The sequence below is a fragment of the Ochotona princeps genome, chromosome 10 (assembly GCF_030435755.1).
Source record: "Ochotona princeps isolate mOchPri1 chromosome 10, mOchPri1.hap1, whole genome shotgun sequence".
Classification (NCBI taxonomy): Eukaryota; Metazoa; Chordata; class Mammalia; order Lagomorpha; family Ochotonidae; genus Ochotona; species Ochotona princeps.
In genome coordinates this window covers 49881451-49907590 of record NC_080841.1, presented here as the reverse complement: position 1 = coordinate 49907590, position 26140 = coordinate 49881451, and the positions used below count along the sequence as shown (strand labels likewise).

At 38.3% G+C, this 26140-nt stretch overlaps 1 protein-coding gene and 1 pseudogene across 2 annotated transcripts in view; both read right to left on the bottom strand.

Annotated features, from left to right (window-relative positions):
* SDCCAG8 (SHH signaling and ciliogenesis regulator SDCCAG8) overlaps nucleotides 1-26140 on the bottom strand; it is a 221153-nt gene that overhangs the window by 70165 nt on the left and 124848 nt on the right. Inside the window, exons 14-15 of the mRNA XM_058669413.1 lie at nucleotides 13884-14011; nucleotides 11663-11771 (exon numbers count right to left, since the gene is read on the bottom strand). Coding sequence (XP_058525396.1) covers nucleotides 11663-11771; nucleotides 13884-14011 — 237 coding nt within the window. The remainder of the gene's footprint in view (nucleotides 1-11662; nucleotides 11772-13883; nucleotides 14012-26140) is intronic.
* On the bottom strand, nucleotides 19325-20249 carry LOC131481267 (GTPase HRas-like; annotated as a pseudogene). The gene has a single exon (XR_009246197.1). The product of XR_009246197.1 is annotated as a GTPase HRas-like (transcript).

The window sequence follows — 26140 nt, the reverse complement described above, 5'->3', positions numbered from 1 at the left end:
CATGCCAGTCTGGGTGACCAAGGGACTACCTTTGTGGCTTCCTCCAACCTTGGGCAGACAGCAAAGAACTATAGGACTGTGTTGTGCGACTCAGAGCCAGGCTGTTACAAAAAGGCTGTTACTAGGCAGATCTTCACAGACCCTCTCCTTAGGCAAGTGCCTGTGAATGGAGGTTCTACACTTGCTCCAGGATCATGGGGACCTGTGGCCTGGGAAGTGGACGTGTTGCTATGCATGCTACTTCTAGCCATGTGTGGGTCTAGAAACACTCCAAAATTGTACGGGGCCTATTACTGACTCTAAGACCTAAGTGCTACCCACCATGTTCCTGTGTCTGCAGCTGAGAAGCTGCCTCTATCACCTCTACTGTAAACCTGGATAGACAACAAGGAAGCACAGGAATGCCTTGGGGCTCAACATCAGGCTGGCAAAAGCCAACATTGAATGGATCCCAATGATCCCTGTTTCCAAGCCAGTGCCTGCAGCCAAAGCTGCTGGCTGTATATGCAGGCCAGATTGGATTCAATAAACCTAGGAGATCAGTCTCATATCTTAGCCAGCATGACCCATTACTTGGAGGAGCAACATCAAGCAGTGAGTTCATCTTGGCAGCAGACAAATGTCAACCAATCGCTGGGCTGCATTGTCCTCTGTGGGCTCCAGGTAGGGTCTAGCATCATAGCATTTGCAATCACCCAACTAGGAATGTGAGGCCATTCTAGCCCAAGGAAGAGGCTTATAGGTAGGTACTATGCATTTTTAGGCATTTCCACAGTTCATTCTGAACAATATACCAACTGTAGATTTGGCACAAATTCAATCTTGAATATTAGTGCAGTTCTGAACCAGAAAATAAACAACAGACCTAAAACAAGTCTCAACTTTGAGAGCTATCTAGTACTGAAATAGTAGCAGTGTCCACAAACTCACAGAAAGTAAGTAGATGGTTTGGAATTTTTAGGAGAGGGACAGAGCTGTGGCATAGGGGTCTAAGCCTCCATCTGTGGTGCTGGTATCCCATATGGGCACTGGTTTTAGTCCTCATTGCTCTTTTGTTTTAACTCCCTATTTATGACCCGGGAGAGCAGCAGAGAATGGCCTAAGTTCTTGGGATCCTGCACTCATTTAGGAAACCCTAGGAAGTTCCTGGCTGCTGGCATTGGATCAGCTCAGTTCTGGCTGATGTGACCATCTGGGGAGTAAACCAGTAGATGGCAAATCTTTCTCTCTTCATTCTCTCTGTAAATCTGCCTTTCAAAAATAAACAAATGTTAACAAAAGTAATTTCTAGAAGCAAAGTCACAAATTAAGCAAGATTACTGTAACTAATACTTCATTGTGCAGATGATGTCTTACACCAACAGTATCAAACCTACTGGAGGACCATGACCTCACCCAGTCAATAAGTACCAGAGACCAACCATGAAAGAATTGAATTGAAAGTTTCAACTGTTTCCTGAAAATTTCAAAATAATTATTTTAAGGAAACTAAATGAATTTCAAGGGAATTTAGAGAAGTGAAATCCTTCAACTGAAAACATCAAACAGAATAAACAATATATTGATGAATCTTTGGTTATACTGATGTTAGGATGGATATCACCTACCAGAATGCCTGGCTGCAAGTGCCAGCTCCATTCCTGATTCTATATTCCTGTTAATCTGGATCCTGAGGGGCAGCAGGAGATGTCAAGAAACTAGATCCCTGCCACCCAGGTGGGAGGACTGAGTTCCAGGCTCCCACTTTCACCCACAGCCAAACCCTAAAGGTGCAGGCATTTGGTGAGTGAACCAGGGTATACAACTCTCTCTTTTGCCTTTTCTAAAATAAATGACATTCACAAAATGTGACAGAGGGAACCAATAGCAGAACAGCTGAAACAGAAGAATCAATGAACCTGAAGATGGACTATTTGAAAACACAATTGTAATAGAAAAAGGAATTAACGGGAATGAATAGAGCATATGAGAACATTGAACAGCAGAGAAAGAGTAAGTAATTTAAATTATTTAGATTCAAAAAGGGCTTGCCAAAGAGACAGAAAGCTGCCTCCCAAGGTGCATGTAAAAAGGAGGCTGGAATCGGAAGGAAAGCTGAGACGTGAGCACAGGTACTCTGACATGCGATGTTGGCATCGCAACTGGCACTGTCACTGCTGTGTCAAACACCTAATCTTCACCCTTTGATTCAGCATGCTATTGGAAGTCCAAACCAAAGCAAGCAGGCAAGATAAACCAAGGACTCTGAAACCAGAAAGGAGGAAGTCTAACTGTTACTGTTTGCAGATGATATGATCTTCTACAGAGAAAAGCCTGAACTCTAAAAAGTTAGTAGAATAAATTCAGCAGTGTTGCTACATATGTTAACTTACAAAAATCTGTATCACTGTTATAAAGTGATAGTGAATTACCTGAAAAAGAAATCAAGAAAGAATCTCATATTCAGAAACTCAACAATACCAAAATAAACAACCCTGTTAAGAAATAGGCAAAATAAATGAGCAGGCATTTTTCAAAAGAACAAACTCAAATGGTCAATATATGTGAAAAACTGCTCAGCCTCTCTAACTATTAGGGACATGCAAATAAAAACCTCACTGAAATTCCACCTAACTCAAATGAAAATGACCCACATTCAGAAATATACTAATAGTACCTCTGGTGAGGATGTGGGGAAAAAGTGACATACTCTTTCACTGTTGGTGGGAGTGTAGGCAAGTACTGATACTATGGAAGTCAGAATATAGAGTGCTAAGAAAACTGAAAGCTGATCTAACATATGACCTAGCTATCTAATTCCTGCGAATATGTCCAAACGAAGTGAAATCTTTATGAGAAAATGACACGCATGCCTATGTTTATAGCAGCACAACCACAATAGTGAAGACATAGAAACACCTAGATGCCCTTCATAAGAGAAATAAATAATACAATTGTGGTACACCTGCTCCATGGAATACCACACAGCCATTAAAAAGAATGAAATTCTGCCATTTGCAACAAAATGGTGCCAGATAGAGACCATTATGCTCAGTGAAATAAGTCAGTTCCAAAAAGACAAATTCTATATGTTCTGCCTAAGGAAACCTTAATGAGAAATACAAAAAGTTTGATATATAGGTAAGCATTTACATACATATATTTTCATCCTTAACTATATAATGGAGACCAGCATGTCAGGAAATGAAGGAACTTTGCGGTAGGCATCTTGACTCACAAATGAAAAGAGGACTCCTGATGAAACAGTTAACTATACCTTCACAATAAGATACTAGATTTTCTAGCTTTGTCTATACCTACAATGCCACGATGCACTTAAATAGTAGAATGTTACACTAGTAAATATTACTAAAGGACTATATAACTGTAATAATATGGGGGAAACAATAGGAGGGAGAAGTGAAATGGGAGAATGGCAAGAGAAAGAGGGCTATTCCTAAACTTACAAAACTGCATTATGGAAAATAATAACACAATTTTAAGAAATTAAAAAAGAAACAGAAAAAGAGAATCCTATGTCTAGTGATTGCAATGAAATAAATAAACAAATAAATAAATAATCAACTAACTAATCCTAGGAGTAAACTTAACCAAGATGTGAAAGAGTTCTACAATCAACAGTTATTGATGAAAGAAACCTAAAGAGAACACACAAAAAATGAAAAGACAGTCCATGTTTTTAGACTAGAAGTTAAATATTATTAAATTAGTCATACTTTCCAAAGTAATTTTAAAATTTACTGAAATTCCTACCAAAATGTCAATGGCATTTTTTACAGAGGCAGAAAAACAAGTGGAATTTTCTTGAAATCACAGAAGATCCAAGCAGCTAAAGAAATATGAGCAAAAGGTTCAAGGAAGGGGATATTATACTACCTGAATTAATATTACAAAGTTACACTTATTAAAACAGCATAGAATTGGCATTAAAAACAGATACACAAACCAAAAGAACACAATAGAGACCCCAGAAATAAACTCTTCCATCTATAGCCAACCAGGGCTGGCTAATCCTCTTTTCTGTGGCACCAGATCATGTCCCGGTTCTCTCCAGCTCTTTCTTTATGCTTTGGGGAAGCAGCAGAGAATGGCCCAAATCCTTGGAACCCTGCACCCACATGGAAGACCAGGAAACAGCTCCTGGCTTTGGATCAGCTCAACTCTAACCCCTTGCAGCCATTTGGGGGAGTGAACCATCAGTGGAAGATCTTTCTATCTCTCCTTCTCTCTCTCTGTAAAATATGTCTTTCAAATAAAAAGAAATGTTTAAAAAAGAAAACCACACAAAATCAATGCTATAATACAAAAATATAAAACTTTAATAAATAAAAATCATGTTTTTTAAAAAAGTTATATGGTTGTATGATAACATTCATTATAGCATTTATTTATTCATTTATTTAATTTTATTGGAAAGGCAGATACACAGAAAGGAGGAGAGAGACAGAGAGGAAGATCTTCCATCCCATGATTCACTCCCCAAGTGAGCCGCAACAGCCGGTACTGCGCCGATCCAAAGCCAGAAGCCAGGAACTTCTTCTAGGTCTCCTACACAGTTGCAGTAACCCAAGGCGTTGGGCCGTCCTCAACTGCTTTCCCAGGCCACAAGCTGGGAGCTGGGTGGGAAGTGGAGCTGCCAGGATTAGAACTGGTGCCTATATGGGACCCTGGTGCGTTCAAAGTGAGGACTTTAACCACTTCGCTAGGCCACTGCGCTAGGTACTGGTTCACTCTTCAAATGGCCAAAACAGCGAGATGGAAGCCAGAAGCCAGGAACTCCAACTGTGTCTCCCATGTAAGCGACAATGGCCCATGGCCTTGGGCCATCATCCACTGCTTTTGCATCATGCAAACAGCAGGGAGAGGGTCTGAAGGGGAGCAGTCAGGATTCATTCAGTTGGTCTAATATTGGTGCCAGTGTTCCAAGAGTGGCTTCATTTGCTTTGCTACAACACTAGCCTTGCATTTCCACATTTTAGGAATTATAACAAAGGATATATTTTGAACTTTTATGTCATTTTGATTTTGAAAATCATAATAAAAATGTAAAGTGAATAGCAGAGGAGGTTCAATATAATATAGCAATGGAAGGTATAGGGAAAATCTTGAGCTTTGTTATGAACATTAAAGTGCTTTAAAAATAAAGCTTATTGATTAAAAATTACAAAGAATTAGAATTGTATTTATAAAAACATAACAAAAATGAAGATTAAGAGCAAAAGAAAATAAAGCACCAACCGTACCCTCTAACAAAGTCCAATTCAGTATAATATAAGGAATGTGAAAAACACCCATGGAAGAAGAAACACAAGTTGCCAATAAACATTTATAAAATATTAAATTTCACTAATTATTTAAGTAAATGCATGAAAAACATACTAGTGTCAAATATTTATTTTATGTCTACTCTGCAAATAGTGGGACTTGTTCTTCACATTTATGATCACAGTTAATCACACAGTGATTGCTTACGGCCTTTCCTAAATACGAAGTTTAATGACTTGCCTAAGGTCACCCAAGTGGTGAGCAGCCACGCCCAGACACAAATACTAATCCATCCAACTCTAACGGGATAGTTGCACCTGCTGTGCAATACTGTCTCACATTCTTTGAGATCATAATGAATTATTACACACACAAATGACCCAATTAAAATTTGTTTCCATAGTATTTAGTAATGTGAAAAATATGCTACAATAGATACTAAGTAAAGAGCAGATGTAAAATTGTGTGTATGTTTACTCTTAATCACAACAGGTATACATAATGTATATACATATATATGAAAAACTAACTGAAAGGAAATATGTCAGAAAGTGACAACAGTTGTCTCTCCATGATAATATCACAAAAATGTTTTCCTTAATTCTTTATATTTTTCTTTATATTGTTCATTGGATTTAAGGTAATTTACATAATCACAAAAATACAAATGTTACATTTAAAGTCCATATTGCTATTGCGACAATCTTTTTTCCATTTTGAATAAGTTTGATTTTTCCATTTATAATTGTAATTTCTCTATCAACTTCCATTGCTCAATAAAAATTTAATGTGTGTGCACATATATCATCCTTTATCTGTGTAGACTTCATAGTATAGACACAGAACTAGTAATGTGCCAAGTTCAAAGAGTAATGTTACAAGTTTCTGTGCTAGTTTTGAGCTCCATCTGCAGCATGGTTACTTTAGTCTCATTTAAAAGGATAATTGACCCTAACTCATTTTCATAGAAAATTTAGGTAATTGCTAGCTTAACAGAGCATGGACTTTTTCCTGATTTTTCATATACCAGCTATATTATGTAATTGCACTTGCATGAAATAGTTTACTACTATAATTCAAATGATAATAATTGCTTCTAAAGTAAAACATAACACCTTAATTTTTTATTCTTTTATATTCTGGTTTGGCTTTGCAAACAACTAGCAGAAGGCAATATTAGTCTCCTATTGTAGAATATAATTTTTGTAGTATCCCAATCTACATCATCTAAACATGCAAGGGAAAAAAATGGTTCAACCGGGTGGTGTGTTCTTTACTTCAATTAAACTCACACAGTTGGATACCTACTGTTGCCAAAACAGTAATATAATTTATACATTATAGTCTACACAGTAAAACTACACTAAAAGTCATTTAACAATATTTATAACACCATAAAATACAGTGTTAAAATATATGAACTGCAATATGTACCAAAATTATAAAATTTGTTTCTCATCATCAGTGATTAAAAGCAGGATCATTGCTCTAGCCTCAATACCCACAACCCTGGTGACAGATTAGAATTCAAATCTTAATGATCAATTTACAATTAACAAGATAGAAGTGAAACAAATTAAATCAACCATTATATATAAGGAGACCCCATGGACTCCCATTGTTCCTCTTAATTACAAAACACAAATCACAAATACACCATGGGTAGTGTTAGACATCAGTCCACAAGCCCAGCAACCCAGAAAGTGACAATGACAGAGAGCAAAGAGGGGAGGCAAAACCACACACATCGCTGTTCCGTTCTTTACAGTGTAACAGTGGAGAGAAGCTAACACCTAGCACATTCTTGATCTCCACTTGGTGCCGGTGCCGGCAGAGGCTCACTCCCAGCCAACACCCAGCCTTTTGGAGCTCTGTCAAGGCCAGGTTTTACATCGCATGGTGAAGCCAACTGCACCTCAATGTTTTACTGCTGATTCATCTAAGTGCCTGAGGAGAGGAATTTCTTCTCTTGCTAAAGAAAAATCACAGTTGCACCAAAAATACTTAAATATCTCCATTTACCTTCTTCAAAATAAATCTATAGCTGTATAAGCTTTCAGCATACTGGGGAGTACAGACAGAAGGGGTAGCTAAAGTTTATAAGAGCTTTGACTGAAATCAGCCAGAATGTCTGCCTGGTGCCAATTAAAAGAAGAATTGAATTAATTCTCTTGCCTGATGGTCAAAAACAAGCTATCTAAAATGCCTGGGATCAGCAAGTCATGTTTAGTGTTTAAGATGGGTTGTGCCATTCACAAGCCCTGGGTTGCAGACAACACTTCACGCACAGTTTGGAGTGTACACACCGCCGAGTGCACTGTGCTCATCACTCCGCAGACGTCCAGAGAACAGCAGCAATCCTCACTGTCACAACGCGACGTTCCGTCTACTTGGGGAGAAAACACATTCCACACACACACACACACACACACACACACACACGGGGTGGGGGGGTAGCATCTCAAAACATTTTCACAGAGCAGCCTAGCACGAGACTGGGGCAGGGAGTAAGAGCGGGCGGGCACGGCAAGCCCAGATTGTCAGCTTTTCCAGGAATTCTGCAAGGACTCCAGGCAAATGACTAGATCTGTGAGTTTTTTTTTTTTAAAAAAAAAAGCTTCTTTGAAATGGTATGAATCCATTTGTTTAGTATGATATTTTCAGTAACATGAGACTCTTAGAGAAATGTTGCTAGTAAGGAAAGGAGGGCAAAAACAACATTTTAGAGCAATGATCATTAAATATAAAATAAACACACCTACTTTCAGGAAAATTTTTATTGTAGCACTCTGCAGGAAATCCAGACCACCTTTACCACATGGATCACACAATTATTATGGAGACTGAATTCCCACAAGGACAAAACTTTAGGAACTCTAAGATTTTCCTCACATCAAAACACAGGGAAAATCATTTGTCACAGAAGTTTGGTATAAGGTGTGCAGAGGCACTCGTCTGGAGCGGAGGGCTTATTACATTTATGATTTTAATCAGAAATCCTCTGAGCCCTTCAGATAATACAGGGGACTTCAAAGCAGAAGATACGTCAGGATGGAATGTTACATCCAGCGTAAGTTACTTGAAAATGTCATGATAGGAAAGGGAGAAACTGAACTGATAAGAAATTGAAAGCAAACAGCCACATAATTCTAAAACCACAAATTGTCTTATTTCTTACCTTTTTGAGAGGCATAAGACATATACCTTTTGCAAACTTCTAGGGGCACATTAAGCTTTTTAAAATAACAAACAGCAATTTAGTGAGTGCTTACTACTTACAAAGTCCCAGTATGTTTAACTAGTATAATGATAGTGTAGGTGCCTATTTAAATTCACCAGCTTTACAAAAGCAGATGTCAGAGCATGACTTGTGTATTATGACGTGTCTAGAACTGTTTTATACAGTTAGCGCTCTTATCCACAGGTTCTGCAAAATGGGACCACATTGTGCTGAATACATACAAACTTTTTTTCTTGTCATTATTCTTTTAAAAGTATAGTCTTAACAATTACTTATGTGGCATTCACATTATATTGGGTTGAATACATAAGCTGGAGATATTTAAAGTACATGAGAAGGGGTGAGCATCTGGCCTAGTGGGTAATTCAGGTGCTCCTGTCCTGCATCAAGGTGCTCATGGAAGACTCCTGGCTGCTGCTCCTGCTAAAGTCAGGTTTCCTGCTAATGCAGACCTGGGAAGCAGCAGTCACGAGTCCAGTAGCTAGGCTCCTGATCCATGTGGGAGAGCTGGACTGAGTGCCCAGCTCCTGGCTTCCCACCCTCATGACCACTCTAGAGTTCAGGGAGTAATCCAGAGGATGGGAGTCTTTCTCTTTTCTCCTTCTGTCCTTTTCTCTCTTTCTCTCAAATAAATATTATTACAAAATAAACAGGGGCCAGAGTTATGGCACAGTGGGTTAAGTCACTGCCTAAATAGTGGCATTTAGTATGGGTGTCTGTTTGAATCCTGACTGTTCTACTTCTGAACCTGATTCCTACTAATACCCTTGAGGAAGCCTGAGAAGTTAGCTCAAGTCCTTGGACCGTGTCACTAACATAGGAGACTGGGATGAAGCTTCTGCCTTCTGACATGGAATATTCTCTCTCTTTGAGTATAACTCTGCCTTTCAAATAAAAATATATGTCTCTTAAAATTCAAATTAAAAAATTAAAAATAATGTATATGGGAGAACATGTGAACATGTGTAGGTATATGCAAATACTCTGTCATTTTTTATAAGGGATTTGAGCACCTGCATATTTTGGTATTTGCAGGTGGACTTGGGGCCAATTTCTTTGTAATATCAAGAGCATACTGTACATATAGCTAGGTATGTGAGTATCTATATTATACATAGTTCTAATTCCCAATACATTCCTGCTTGGTGGCTTAAAATTTATTTATTTGAAGGGTAGTGGAGAGTGAGTGACAGAAACAAAGAGAAAGAGAGAGAGATTGACTGAGAGAGAGAAGATAAACAGTATGCAAGGCAAAGACAGTATGAACTTTAATTCACTGGCTCTGTTCCTATATGGCTGTGAGGATTGTGACTGGGTCAGACCAAAGCCAGGATCCCAGAACACCATCTGGGTCTCCTACATGGGTGGCAGGGACTCAAGCAGCACTGTTTTCCCAAACTCATTAGCAGGAAGCTGGATCAGAAGTGGAGCAGCTTGAACTAGCTCTCAGATGAGATGCTGGCAATACAGGCAATGGTTTAACACCACAATGCCAGTCCCTAGAGATGTTTTCACAGATGAATAAAGTCAAATTTCTAGAGATTAGGCTATGTACCAAAGGTTTTATAAAAAGTGGCAAAGTGAGACTATGAGCTGGAGAGGTGGTGAGGTTCAAGTTCATTAAATAAGAACAGGGGAGGACTTAGGAACACACACTACAAGCTAGCCTTGGCTTGTGGATTAATACATGTCAAGTATGTCCACTTCTCCAGTGGAATTTAAAGATTAACTTTTCCTTCCCAAACTTTCCTTCATCATTACTGTGGCCTGAAATTTCTTTAGTATTAGGTATAAAATACTGTAATTCTTGTAGGAAAAACTATATAGACTTTGGAACTAGAAACACTTAGGTTAAAAAAAGAAGCTCACCACGCACAAGTGATTTAAACAGTTCTGGTGTCCTTCCTATAAAAGAAGGTAATTTCTATCTTGAGCTTTTGTGAAACTAAACAATTTGTATTGTCCTTTGCCATTAAAAAAAGATTTTAATTTCCAAAATATACTTTCTGGAGTAAGTTATTAGTCAATAATTATTCACATACTAATCTTAGAGATAATATAAAGCCTAGATTAACATCATCTTCCTCTAAATTACATAGTCCAATTGTTTTAACAAATTATTTCTGAGTCCATGTAAGACAAATGAATAGTTTCTAGTTAAGAATGGCTACTGTTAGCATGTGGGTCTCCTTCATGATAAAATAACTTGGCTTTCTTAGTCGAATTTCATGAAAGTACCCAGTACTATTTTGGCAATTTGGGATCTTCCCTTAGGGAAATATCACAGATAGTAAAGTGTGTATGCGAGAGCACATTCTGATTGGTTACATTCTGCTTAGTAATGTGATATTTGCCTTCTAGATACTTATGCGACTAATGTCTTTTATTTTTATTTTTCAACTCAAAGTGATTCTGTCAAATGCCATGCATTCATTTATAAAAGAAACTATATTCCAAGTAGGTCAAATACATTTGTCCAGGACTGCACAGTTACTGCCAGACTTGAGATAAGGACTCAGGTCTCTTGTAATTGAGAATATAAAATAACTAATTCACTGAGATAAACTGATTAGAAATATGTAAAAAAAGTCATTAAGATCTTAAATAATGGTTTTAAGAGAGAACTGTACCCATAAAATTAACAAGGGCCATTATATCAAAAACAATTTTAGAAAAATGAAAGGGTGATTTTATTTATTTCAAAAGATAATCTACTTTCATTTTAATATGTACACATCTCACTTATCACTATTAGACATAAAGGTGCCTTTTGTATGCTCGTGGAGAACTATGGTAACACATTAAAATATGTTAATTTATAAATACAATATTTTCAAAGTACTTGATTTATCCGCATTCTTTACTAGAATAATTGATCTTTGTTTTCTGGAATTTCAGTTTTCATTTCTATACATTGAAAAAGTCAAATAATTATACTCACTGATAATCATGCAAAAATATCAAAGTATATCTGTATGAATAATTAAGGAAATATAAACACAGAGAAAATATTTTCATAGAAAACATTGAATCAACAGATATAAATTTTATTATTAGACTCAGCCAATGAAATAGTGAAAATGCTATTTTTAAGAAAAAAAAAATCACACTAATCACACAAATAGTGCTCTGAATAAACTGTATAACATTACCTACCTGCTTTTTTTAGAGATTTGTTCCAGCTTCTTGGCTAGTGTACAGCATTCTTCCTTTAACTTTGTCAAAAATGTATTCTGGGAGGTCATCAGGGAATACTGTTCATTTTCTGGAAATAACAATAACCCCCCAAGCAACATTAGACGTTAGTGGTTGTAGCTGTGCAGTGCCTCCACAGGTAGAGTAGTAAGAAACTTTAAACTTATACACATTTTCTAGAAGCTACTAGATCATTTTCAACGTCCTCAGCTAAAGGACTCATCATCTGTCATGACATTAAATCTTGTGAAACGTTTATTTTCATAATAATTATACACTAGAAACACTTTTGCTCATACTAGCTTGCTGTAAATGTTTCAGTATGCTAATAAATTGTCAAATACCTCAAATGGAGTCATGGATGCTTATATCTTTATAACATGCAAGATATTATATTTTTATTTTGACAAATTTACCATAAACAGAGTGTCAGAAATTCTCACCACCAGACAATTAAAAACTAAAATAACTGAATTATTTCCCTCTACACTGTAATGAATGCTTTATATTTCATATTTGTTCACATAGTTTACCACCCCTGCCCAATTTTCCATATACTTCCCTCAATTACAAAAGTGAAATATGCACATTTCCCTCACATTTTGATTTTACTGTCAACAGCTTGCACCTCAGTGAAAATCTGGTCAGAGAAACCGAGGACTGTGTGATTCTTAATAAAAAAAAAAAAATAGAAGTATTCTAAAGATGGCTTTAATATCTGAAACTTTTAAGCATCCCTAGCTCTTGCTCAAGGCACTTCGATCATTATAATCTCACAGCAGAGCAGGCAAAAATAAACACTTATCCTGTAATTTCCTGTTTTTGTCTTTAGAAAAAAGATGTCAAACGAATCTGGTGAATTTTCACTTCTTCTGACCCAGAGGGGAATCTCTACTGGGAGTGTTGGAAAGAATTATGAGAGTCAGTATGACATTTGCTTCCTTATACATTAATTATTTAATAAATGTTATCTTAGCAATTCTTCACCTATAGGATAACAAACTTGTTTTATCATGTCATAAAATATATTGCGCATTAAATTGTGAGAAAATTATCCATAAATGTAAGTTTCAATAGGTCTTTTATTTCTTTTCAATTCTAGGTAATGATTGACAAAAAGCAAATAGCATACAAAGCAAAATAAATCAAAGCACCAGAATTAAACAACATTTTTCTGGAAGAGACAGGATCAATTAAACTTTTGTTTTAATAGTACAATCAGCATGGAGTATGTGGTGTGGAATTATAATGACTGACACTGTCTTGTTTTGACTAACACTGTCTGTGAACACACAACTCCAAAGTGAAAGGAACTACATCATGCTCCGACTGAACAAATCAAACTGCCTGTTTTCAAAGTGCATTTTACTTTCAAATTAAAGGTAAAGAGTTACTGGCCAACTCAGTCTGCAGCAGAGTGCCAATGTGATGAAAGATGGCAATTTTTAGCCAAGCTGCCAGCTGTGGTCAATGCCTTGTATTAGTGAATTTTAACAGCAGTTGTGAGAACTTGAAGAATGCAAAGGATTAAACATCACTCTAGATTGGATTGGGGGAGGTGGGGAAATCATACAAATGCTAAAAATGTTCGAAGCTGCAAAGATTAAATAAAGGAACATATCAATTTGGAGCCACTGAATTACATCCAGCTGCGACAGTGAATTAAGAACCGATTAATGGCTAAAGCTTTTCTCCAGTTTGGATGCTGAAGCAAACTCATTAGGCTTTTAGAGTAGCTATAATGTGTGTACTGTGGGAACTGTTCAATGCTATTCAGGAGACTCTAACTGTAAGCTCAGAGCATTTCCCGCAGAGCTTCTGATGCTATTTTCTTTATATAACATGTGTGCCTGAAAACCCAGCCAAAAACAAGCCCTTTGTTTTTCTACTTTGTTGTGGTCTCTCTCAGCTTTACGTTTCTTGAACACAGGTAAATAAACTCATAATCCAGATGGTGCAACAGATGTGAGAGCAGCACTCTGAAATCAACAGACAGTGGGCAATACTTTCCATTTTCTCTTTTAAACGCTAACTAATATGTAATTCGGAATCTCCGGTGTAGTTAGCATCTGCTCCCTTCGGCCAGCCAAAGGTTACAGGTGTTCCTGATGTCATTTCACAGTAAGGCGTGGGCCTGGCTTGTGAGCGAGTGCCCAAGCTCTAATCTTTCCCTACCACCTACCAGTTTTGTCATGCTGGGCCTCCATTTGCTGTATCTTCTGTGTCAGCTCCTGCTCTCTTTGCAGGGCCTGAAGGGCTTGGGCCTTTGCTTCGTTGCTAAAGCTCTGCTGAATGCTATCTTTTTCCAGTCTGCAAAACAGAGAGGAGACATACAGAAATGTCGTCTGCAGATGCACAAAAGCCCCGCCATTTCCCCTATAGAACACAGGGAGCTGATCTGTAGTAAATCATTAATCTAAGACAACAGCCTATGGATCCTCTCTTTAGAGGGAACATAGAAAGTGCCATGCTCGATATATGCCATGAGCCCAAATGGACTAAAATACACAGCTTTAAATATCAAAAAAATCATGACGACTGAATAGTGGTTACTTTGTCATTTTAATGCACAAATATTCTTTTCCTGCAACATTCTAATGTTTTGCACTAAGCTTTCATAGTTGGAATGATCAATATTTCTTGAAGATCCTGAAATTTCAGAAATAACATGACTTAATTTTTTAACTAAGCAAAATTTAAATTCTTGCAACTAAGATTTGTAGGTCATTTTAGTTTTCTTCTAAAGCATAAAATGAAATCACAACTATAAAGCAAAAGACTTCATACACAAGTGAACAAATGATTTTGTAGCATCATGTTTTCATTAAATATTTTTGCACATCAGGCTATGTAAAATGAATATAAACATGAATACAAAAATGAATAATGTCCTTCAACACTTTACAATGAAATTCCTCTTGGGCTATCTTGAAAAACCAAAACCAATTTGCACAATGATAAGCTTTTATAGTTAAAGACAATATCCCATCCCACCCTGATGGAATATTGACTTATCCCATTGGATCGTTCTCCAATCATAGAGGCTCCTAATGGCAGAAACGTCCCAATCACATCTGAACAATGCAGAGAATGTCTCTGCTCAGGCAATGTTGTGCTATCCCCTGCATGCTAAGCCATCCCCTGCAACACCAACATCCCATGTGGGTGAGAGTTCTGGCTGCTCTTCTTTTGATCCAGTTTCCTGCCAATATGCCTGAGAAGGCAGCAGAAGATGGCTCAAATCCTTGGGCTTCCAAAACCATGTGGGAGACAAAGATGAAGCTCCTGATTCCTGGCTTAGGCCTGGCCCTGCTCCATCCACTGCATCCAACTGGGGAGTGAACCAGTGGATGGAAGATCTCTTTCTCCTTCTCTCTGTCTTTCAAATAAGATAAATCTTAAAATAAACAAAACAGAATTTCATCGCTGGCAGCACTGTGCATAGTGTGTGTGTGTGTGTGTGTGTGTGTGTGCCCTCCCACCCTAACCAAACACACAAACACAATGTTGATTGTTCAAACTTTAAATACGGGTAAGTGATATTGAGGGTTTCCTTCAATTAACTGACTCAGTTATTTTACAACTCCTGATCTCCTTGTGGGTACTTCTCATCCATGCTGTTTTAGTTTACTAATTGAGATATTTACTGCCTAGCCTTTGCCAAACTAAAAATAAACAATTCCATAAAGCTCTCACTACCAGTCTATGTACTGCTGTGGAACTTCAATTCACTGGCTTCTAATTATAAAGCAACATAAGGAAAGCCTGTATTGAAATTGGTCAATGCATGTGGTAATGTTGTAGTGTAAAATTATAGAATGAAAATACTCCCACACCTCACTCAAATGGAACCATCGGGGGTCCATGCTAAATGTGAAATGAGGTCCCTTCTGGTACTTCTAACAACAACACCCCCCTGGATGTAGGCCAAGGTCTTGTCTCACACTCAATTCCAAACTGGTATACTGCAACAAATGGATAGTCAGAGGAGGCTACTTTTGCCTCCCTTAGTCACACCTCGTATGTTTCTGGCTACCCGACATTACACTTGTCTTCTTCCTGGAATGCCCTCTCACCCAGCCACTCCCTCTGCACAATGTATGCTACCACTTTAAGGCCTTCCTCAAAAATTCTTCCCTCTCCTTATTCTCTCATCTCAATTATCTAGTCTTTCCTTAGTGATCTCAATACAATGGGTCTTCAAAATGTTCATAGAAAATGAATATTATGAAAAACATTATGCAGATTTCATAATTGCTTGCACCAAATTAATTTGTCTTTTACTCAAAATCTTTACTCATCTCTGTTGTGCACATTTTACAAAAATAACATTGATCACATTTCAGTTATTGTTTCACATATCTGACTCCCTTTGGCGTCTTCCTCCACCCCAAGCCTAGCTCACTATTCGGCATATGGCGGTGGACAGCATGGTCGATGACTGGATATTCTTCTGTCGTTGCCACATAAGAGAGGAAAAATGCAGTCCTCTAGTGAAACTGGAGAATCTGTCTAAGTTTGAAACAAGGAGGACAAAACTTTTCACACACATTAGAAAAGGGTGCCTGAAAGGAAACGGTCCTAATGCCCTTAAGAGCTAGAACCCATGCTAAGGAACCAACTTCAAGAAAGCACCATAAATTCTTATGAGCAACTACTTCCAAGTCACACCTCCTAGGTAGAGCAGGGACACCAAGGGCTCTGATATCCCCAAGAAATTCAGAGACCATAAAATGTATTGTTTAAAATTCATTTGAAAATGAGAGGGAACACTAATTATACCCCATGTTAGTCTTACTGTGATTACTCATTGCAAACTGAGACTTAACAGCTCTCCAAGAGAAAGGGGGATGCTTTGACCAACAAAATTTAGAATAAGAGGCTGCCTAATTAATAATTCTGTAACTCGACTTCAAAAAACCATTCCTGTCTTTATTGAAGTTTTCCTTATAAACAATATAACTTAAAAGAAACATCAAACAATGCATATTTAGGTAGACATCACTTTATTTCTTAAATCCTTCCAACTTTAACTCTACTTGAGAAATTATTTTTAATTTTCATTGCATAAAATATCCTGAGTTTCCTAACTTCTTTTTCTCACCTCTTTCCTTTTATACCATGTTTGTTCTCCCCTTGTAGGTTCTAACTTGGTAGGTTTAATTCTATTTACTTATTTATTTATTTATTTTACAAACGTCAGGATTTTACAACTACAAGGGGATCTCAAATTTGCTTCATCAAATGCTCTCACTTTATAATAAACATATATGCATACACACACACAGAGAGAAAACCTGTGAGGGCAATAAAAATGTTAAATCTGCTCATCAGGTTATATTGAAAATTATTTACAAGTCATGGCAGAGGTGAGATTAATATATTTTTATTTAGGAGATCTACTTTATAACACTGTAGAGGTAATGGAATAATTGAGTTGCTAAAATAATTAATGAATTAATTGAAAAAATTACTAAAAACCACTTAGTCAAGGAAGTAGCTAGAAAAGAATCCAGATTAACTCATGAAATACTTGCCCTAACTCTATTACATGAAAAACACTCTGCTTAGGCATGAGGTCATAGAAAGATAAATGAGGCATACTCCTTGCTCTGACTAGAGAGTTCAAAATGGCCCAAACAAATGGGCAAATGTTAAAACACTTCCTAAGAATGGCACAGAGGAAAAATAAAAAAGCAACCAAAGCATAGAAAAAACTAAGGGCTCAGTTCTACCTGGGAGTCTTATAGCCTTGAGAAGAACAGTTAAGCCCAATCTCATCTCTTAGCCCAATCTCTTAGTTCCCATTCAAGATGCTGATATCATTTAACCAAGCAAGCTCATAGTTATCTCTGTTTTACAACTAGGAATAAGAGCAACAGCAGTAAAAAAAAAAAAAAACAATTCAGTAGTTATTAAAATGGGGCTGAAGGACTTACTCACAATACCTGAAAAGTGAAATCAATTTTCCATCAACTATCAAATGAATAAATAGATTGTAGAACAGCCCTACAAATGCCAGCAATGAAAGGATCAAGTTGGTTGTGGATTTGGCCTAGCAGTTACAATGCCAGTTAAGAATTCATGTCCCAGATCAGATGCCTCTGATTCTTGCTTCTTGCCAATGACATCCTGGGAGGTGGCAGGTGATAGTGTAAGTACTTGGGTTCCTGCCACTCGTGGGAGGCCAGACTGAGTTCCCAGTTCCTGGCTCCATCTTCTACCCAGTCCAAGTTGTTGTGGGCATTCGGAGAGTGAACCAGCAGATGGGGACTCTGTTGCCTGTCTGGGTGCCTCTCTCTGCCTCTCAAAAACAATAATGAAGAAATAAGCTGCTGTTAACACAATCCTGTATGAATCCTGAAAATAATACTTTTAAAATAAGTCATACACAAAAGATATTTTCTGATTTCATACACAGGATCCTAGTAAAGTGAACAATAGAATGAAAGAATAGATTTCTCTTGCAAAGACCAAAGGTAAGGGAGGGGCATGGGAAGGAAAGAGGCATGAGAACCTCCTTAGGTTGATAACAATGTTCTGTGTCATACTTACGGAAATTTTCCACAATTGTAAACCTTTGCCAAGACACATTTAACTGCACATTTAAGACTGGGGACCTCAAGCTTGCTGTTGTGGTGTAATAGGTTAAGGCTGTCACCTGTGACATAGGATCCCCTATGAATGCAAATCTGAGCCCAGGCTGCTCCACTTCTGATCCAGTTCCATGCTGGGGAACCTGCAAGATGGTCCAAGTGTGTGGGCCCCTACATCCACGTGGAAGTGCAACAAAGAAGCTCCTGGTTCCTGGTTTTTACCTAGTCCATCACTGCTATTGTGGCCATTTGGGGAGTGAAACAGAGGACTTACGATTCTCTGCCTCTGTCCTTCTCCATAGCTCTGCCTTTCAAACAAATAAAATTTTTTTAGAGATTCATTTATTTTTACTGGAAAGGCAGATTAGATTTATGGGGGAAATGACAGACAGAGAGAAAGACCTTCTGTCTGCTAGTTCACTCCCCAAATGGCCACAACGGCCAGAGCTCAGCCAATCTGGAGCTAGGAGCCAGAAGCTTTTTACTGGTCTCCTGTGGGGTGCATGGGCCATCCTCTACTGCTTTCCCATGCCAATAGCAGGGAGCTGGATGGGAAGCAGGCTGCTGGGATTAGAACTGGCACCCATATAGGATCCTGAAGTGTACAAATTGAGAATTTATCCATTGAGCCATCATCCCAGGCCCCAAATAAATCAATCTTTTTAAAAATGGTTCTGTATAAGTCACTTTACATTCCTGATCCTTAACTTTTTTTGTATCATTTATAATGATATATTTTTTAAAATGTTCATACCACGGAGAAAAGATGATTTGCTAAATAGATTTTTAAGGTGCATTTAAAGTTTTACAACAAGATTGAGAAGTCAAGAGTTTCTGGTGATAGTAAAGTTCAACAGCAGGATGGGAAAGGGATTATGAACGTTTTTTCAACTCTGAGAACCAGAATCTGAGGGGGCAGTGATTGGTAGCAATTCAACCTGCCATATGTCAGCTCCTTTTTACTCACATCTGAAGTGCTAGTATTATACATACAACCACTTTTGGTTAAAAGGTAACTTACTTCCTTTTTTTTTTTTTTTTCGGGACCGACAAATAATTTACTGCGACTTCAACCCACCGACGGGGCCCTCACGGGGCCAGGAGCCATCGGTGGCAGGGGGCTAGGGACTCAGGAACAGTTTGAGAGTCCGTGGGATGTGACCACTAGGGCACCGCTGTTCACTGTCCCCAGGCGGGCAGGCAGGGCTCCAGCAAGGCCTTCCTTCCGTCCGCACTTGCTCCCTATGTCCAGGAGCTCCATAGCCTGCGACTGCACTGCTCAGGACAGCACGCACTTGCAGCTCAGGCAGCCGCGGCCGCCCTCCTCAGGCGGGTTCAGCTTGCTTAGCTTATGCTGCCTGATCTCGCGCACCAGCGTGTAGAAGGCGTCCTCCACGCCCTGCCGGGTCTTGCCGGGTCTCAATGTAGGGGATGCCGTAGCTGCGGGCCAGTTCCTGGGCCTGCCGGGACTCCACCGTGCGTGCCGCCAAGTCACATTTGTTCCCCACCAGCACCATGGGCACGTCGTCTGAGTCCTTCACCCTCTTGATCTGCTCCCTGTACTGGTGGACGTCCTCGAAGGATTTGGTGTTGTTGATGGCGAACACGCAAAGGAAGCCCTCTCCCGTGCGCATGTACTGGTCCCGCATGGCACTGTACTCTTCCTGGCCAGCCGTGTCCAGAATGTCCAGCAGGCACGTCTCCCCATCGATGACCACCTGCTTCCGGTATGAGTCCTCTATGGTGGGGTCATATTCGTCCACAAAGTGGTTCTGGATTAGCTGGATGGTCAGCGCGCTCTTGCCCACGCCCCCGGCGCCCACGACCACCAGCTTATACTCCGTCATCGCTCCTCGCCGCGGAGCCTCCTGCCCCACCGCTCACGCGCGCGACTGCCCCCGCAGCCGGGGCCGGGGCCGGGGCCGGGGCGCCGGCGGGCGCGGGTTGCAGGCGTCCGCGGCGGGTGCGGCGAAAAGGTAACTTCCTTCTAAAAAATATTTGCTTTTATTTGAAAGGCAGAGCAATATATAGAGAGATGTTCCATTAATAGTACAATATATAGAGGTTTATGATAGTACCATGTTGTTGTGGCAAAACTTTGGGGAATATGTATGACATGCTTAATAAATGAAAATCATTATTGAAGAAAATTCTTGAAGACATAGAAAAGCATCAGAGGTTGGGTCAATTTTGAATTCAGACACATGATATTCAATTGTTTCCATAATGGTGATATTAGTTTTGATTACCCAGGTGAAATCATCAATGTCACGGAAAACACTTTTGTTTTTAAGATTCATTTTATTTATTTAAAGAAATTAGAGAGAGAGAGGTCTTGCATCTGCTGGTTCACTCCCCAAATGGCTGCACTGACTGAGACTGGAACAAGCTGGTTAGGAGCTTCTCTTGTGTCTCCCATACGGATGTCAGGACCTAATCACTTGGGCCATCCTCTGCTGCCTTCCCAGGCCATAAGCAGGGAGGTGGAGGGGAACTGGAGCAGCTTGGACATGAACCGGAGCCCATATGGGATCCCATTGCTTGGAGGTGGAGGTTTAGCCAACTGAGCCATTGTGTTGGGCCCAACCACTATTTATTTTCATATTCAACTTACCCTGAAATAGGACAATGTTTCTTGTATGACATTGTCCACTATTCTTGTGTATTTCTAGATAATTGCATGCTGATCTCTTACTGTTCCTGTATTCGTCTTAGAATCAGCACTTGTCTTAGGAACTCTTTTTGTGCCTTTTACTAAAGAGAGTATGTAAGAAGAATGATCTCTCACTAGCTGATGCCTACTGTTTCTAGATCATCTTAATAGACTAAGTCATGATATGAATATGTATACAAATGTGCAAATAAGAATAAAAGTATTTGTATAAATATGTTCAGAAGAGTATGTACAAACACATCGTAAATGATATTTCAAATAAAATGCAACAACAAGAACCTATCAGCTGACCTCATTATTTTCTTTAATGGTAAGAAACTTGGCTTTCATTATCCTGAACATATTTACTCATTTGCTCATACTTGAAATACACTGAAAATAACTTCAACATTGCTAACGTATAGAAAGAAAATCTACCAGTACCTAAAACTGGCTTAGTTTTCTTCCACAAATGTGTATATATGTGTACATATATATGTATGTGTATATATGACTTACATATATGTATATATATATAAAACACACACATATATATAAAATATATATAATTTTCAGTTGCTTTTTCTTTGTTATAGGAAGTTTCTATCTTGACAGCTAGTAGAGTATTAAAGTTTCACTAAGTAGAGAGTTAAAATATGGCATCTGGTTTCATGATCTATGTGACTATGGACAAATAACTCTGCTCCTTTAAACCTAGGGCTATCTATTAAAAAGGGTAGACAAAATCCTGCCTTAAATAATTGATGATTTTAATAAACTCCTACATATTAATATTACTGTAAGTTAAGCTGTTTCCATACATTGTCAAGGAGAGTAAAAGAGGGACAGACGGACAAAGAGAGATCCTTCATCTAACTGATTCACTCCTCCCAACAAGAGTACTAGCCAAGTTGAAGCCAGCAGCCAGGAACCAAATTTGTCCACATTTCCCAGTTACTAAGGGTCTAGCCAGAAAATTCTGGGCTCTGTCACTCTGAAGTTCACAGCAAATCTCCATAATTTCTTATTTTATCCAGGATGCAGAGAAATGACAGAAAGCAGGAAAAAAAAACAAGAGTCTTATTTCAATTATCTCTAAGACACTTAAAAACCCGTATTATCCACCTTGACAGCTAAATCCCAAGATAGTTCTTCTTTTTCTTTTCTATTTGTTCCACATGCAACCGAATCACTTCCTACTTCAACAAAACCATTAATTGGTTGAGTCTTTCTCACAGAAACTTTGAAACTTAAAAACTCAAAGAAACTATTCCATACTGAATATGGAAAGAATTACATCTATTGCCTCTAGCAGATACAAACTCCTAGCAAAGACAAGATGTGCACCAAAATGCATGGAAAATAGAGACCTTTGCTTTGTTCACTAATTTATCATAAGAACTTGGAACCGTGCCTGGTATACAGCTGTCCAGTCAACAAATATTTGGACACATGAATGGATAACCTATGGATTTAAGTGTCCTCCTGTCTACCAACCAGAAGAGAGTGTGATAATGTCTATTTTGCCAAGATTTTAGTTTTATTGTCACCAATAAGAATAATAAAAGAAATAATAAAATTAATAGCATGCTGTCTTCCATATTTGATAGGAAGTAAAAGTCCTGTACTGTGTCCTGTTAAATTAAAGAATACTAGAAACAGTCAAAAGAAACAAACAGGAGAAGGAAAATACAAAAGACTGGGATTTCTTAATCCCTACATGCTCAAAGATGACAAGAACTTCATGCATCACACATATTTCTAGAATAAATTACATCTATTCTCCTTACTGCAAAGTATGTCAGAACTTAAATTGTTCAAAGATCAATTACAAGATCAGAGCATGAATCACTTCCAGGAAAGTAAGCAGAAACAGAAAGGTGGTCAACTTCTTTCAAAATAATACATTTAAAGGAAAGGAAGCATTTAATACAAACACTCCTAAAAACAATTCTCCACCTAAAAAGGTTCTTACAGCATTTCCCAAATAATATGAAACCTTACTATCAATCAAAGGAAGTTATGCTTGACTAGATACGGTTCCTATTACACTTGTATAATTCACATCTACTTAAAGCAAAACCACAGACTTACTATCACATGTCTGTGCTTTCTATTTAAATACAAGGCAGATTCAAATGCACTGACCTCTCTTTTCTTCAAAACAAGTCTGTGAGGCAGGGAGATGGAGCAGTTTTCCCTGTTAGATATACAAGACATTTCAAGTTCAGGGAATTAAGAGATTTGCCTAAAGCCATACTGCAAGTAGTAAGTGACAGAACTGGAACAAAAACCTGTCTTCTCACTCCAAGTTCAATGTTCTTTCCATTTCACAGCACCACCTCACATGAGGTGTTTGTTTAATCTAACAGTGCAGTGCTCATTCATACTTAAGGAACTACTTTGTGCCAAGCACACAAGCATAGGGATACATCAGTATATAAGACACAGGCCATGCCCTCCTAGAATTTAAGGTACAGTGAACAAAGTAAATAGGTTTAGAAGATGGCACTAAAATAGCATATCAAATATGAAAACAGAATTAAGTTCCAGTTATCATAGAATAGGAACTAAGGAGTAGCTAGAGACGGTGAAGGGTAAATTCATGAAGCATAAAAAATTAGAGGTTTAAAATATGAGTGGGAATAAGACATACAAAGAATGAGGAGAAAATTATTACAACTGAGGTGGACAGCATGCACAAAGACCTAGGGAGGAGAGATAATCAGGTGCCTTTGGAAAACTGCAAACAGTTTTGGCATGACTGCAGGCTGGAATATATATGTTGTGGGATAGCAGTGAGCAGTTGGTAGAGCAGAGATTATTGAAGAAAGATGAGAATGGAGATGTAGGCAGAAGCCAGAACATGAAGCTATTTTTAAGGCCCTTATCCTGAGGGAAATAGGGAGCCAATGTAGGGTTTTAAGCAGGGGAGTGTTGTGATCACACTCATGCTTTAGAAAGATCACTCTGGCTGCAGTGTGGGGAACAGATGGAGAAGGGACAACATTAGAAACAAGGAAAGCACTTATTACTACGGCAATAGTAAGAGCAATTTCTGTAATGGTTTCTTTAGCTATGGAAGATACCATAGGTAGCTACTGAGAGTCAACAGCCATCAAATATACACTTCCCTAATTTTCAGCCTGAGGGCTTGTCTTTTTTTTTTTTTTTTTTCTTTTTTCGCAACAGTGCAGGCTGTCTGATGTACTAAGAGACTGCAGGGAGCAAAGTTCCCGGGAGATAGTAAAGCATTCCCACCTCCTGTTTTATAATTCCACATGCACAATTCACCACACTCAATCCAGGACAAATATACAATCACACAAACTAAATGAGATTATGATTTTGCCCTTGCATCTACATATTGTCAATAACTCACATCTCTGCTTTGCCTGTATGAACTGATGACTTTAGTCTGTTATTGTGTTCTGTAAAAATATCAGCTTATGGACATATTCCTAGAATTGATACCTCTGATGAGCAACTTCAAAACAGATATCAGTAGGATTAATATACATAATGGCCCTTCTATAATTGTCACTAGCTGTCCATTGTCATTATCAAACTGAGTCTGTTACAAGAACTTCTATTATTTTATAAATCAGTTTTATAAATTACTCAAATATTTTTCTAGGATCCACTATGCTGAACATGTTTATTCTGCAATATCTACAGCAGTAAGAATGTTTATGAAATACACTTTATATCTAATTTCTATAGTATGATAGAGTAATATTTCACTTTTCTGGCATGCTGGAAGTTGAAGTGGAACAGATGACAGGATTGTCTAGGAACTGGATTCATCATTCTGATCATTTGTAGTAAAATATATCCAAAATATGAGGGTACTTCAGTAAGTTCATGGAAAAAGAGCATGAAAAAATTTCTTTTTCCAAGCATTACATTTTTCATAATATGCTTCTAATAAGCTTTTTGAAGACCCTTCACATATTAATGACATCTCTGTCTTCCTATTCACTGCTACCACAGGATGCTCCTGGAGGTCACTGCTCATTACTCTGTTTTCAAAGTACCCAGCACAGTCCTGGCAATCAAAGATCCTAAGTAACATTCATTGTAAGAGGGACCTGAAGCTGTTCTAAAGAACCAACAGAGCATGCAGAAGCACACTGATCTGCTTCTACAATGGCATATTTGTTGTTTTGGTATATATGCCTGATTGCCACTGCTTTGGTTTGTTTTTAACATTTTTTGGCTTGTCTTTATTTTAAAGATTAAAGTATTTATTTGAAAGAGACAGAGACAAAGCCAGAGAAGAAATCTTCCATCCTCTGGTTCACTCCCCAAATGGCTCTAACAGTTGGAGATGGGCCAGGCTGAAGCCAGAATCCAGGAATTTCATCAGGTCTTCCAGGTGGGTGGCAGGGCCTAAGCACTTGAGCTATCTTTTGTTGTTCTCCCAGATACATTAGCAAAGGCTGGATGGGAAGCAGAGCAACCAGGACTTGAACTGGTTTTCTGATGTGGTAAGTTACCTTAGCTCACTTCACCATGCTGGGTCCTTTGTGCTTGTTATTTGCTGTAGCATCTAACAGTGATGTTTTAAGATGCCTATTGATTCTGCACAGAAAAGCATAAGAACTTTGTAATTGTTATTTGTTCAAAAAATGCTTTTTAAATTTGTATTTCAGTTAATAAGTATGTTCCAAATGACTGAATTAACCAAAAGTCTATGTCTGAGTAAGTGGGGGAATTGCTGTAACACAGAAGTTTTTCATTATTGCTGAAATGGTGAGCATTTGATTAGACACTCAACATGTTTGTCAATAGAAATCAATGTCATATTCTATGACTACTAACTGTGCCTTGTTAACAAAAACACAGTAGTTCACTTTAAAGCTTGGTTGAAATCTCTGTCGCCTGTGCATTACTGCACATTCTGGAGCTGCAGAATATTCCAGTGCTAGTATTTACAACAGAGAAAACCCACCCACCAAGTCCAGACTCCTATTCCAGTATTCTTACTCTCCTCAGGAAATCACTGTTCTGTCACATCAGTTAGGTCACTTTCTTCATTAAAACATTTCACCTTTTAGCCATTTCATGACTTAGCATTATTTCTACTTGACATTGCAGCATTGACTTGGGACTATTTGAGGCAACATTTTTAGCTGTGACCTCTGTTTAAGTAACATAAATGCTGAATTTCCATCTTAGTTTAGCCTT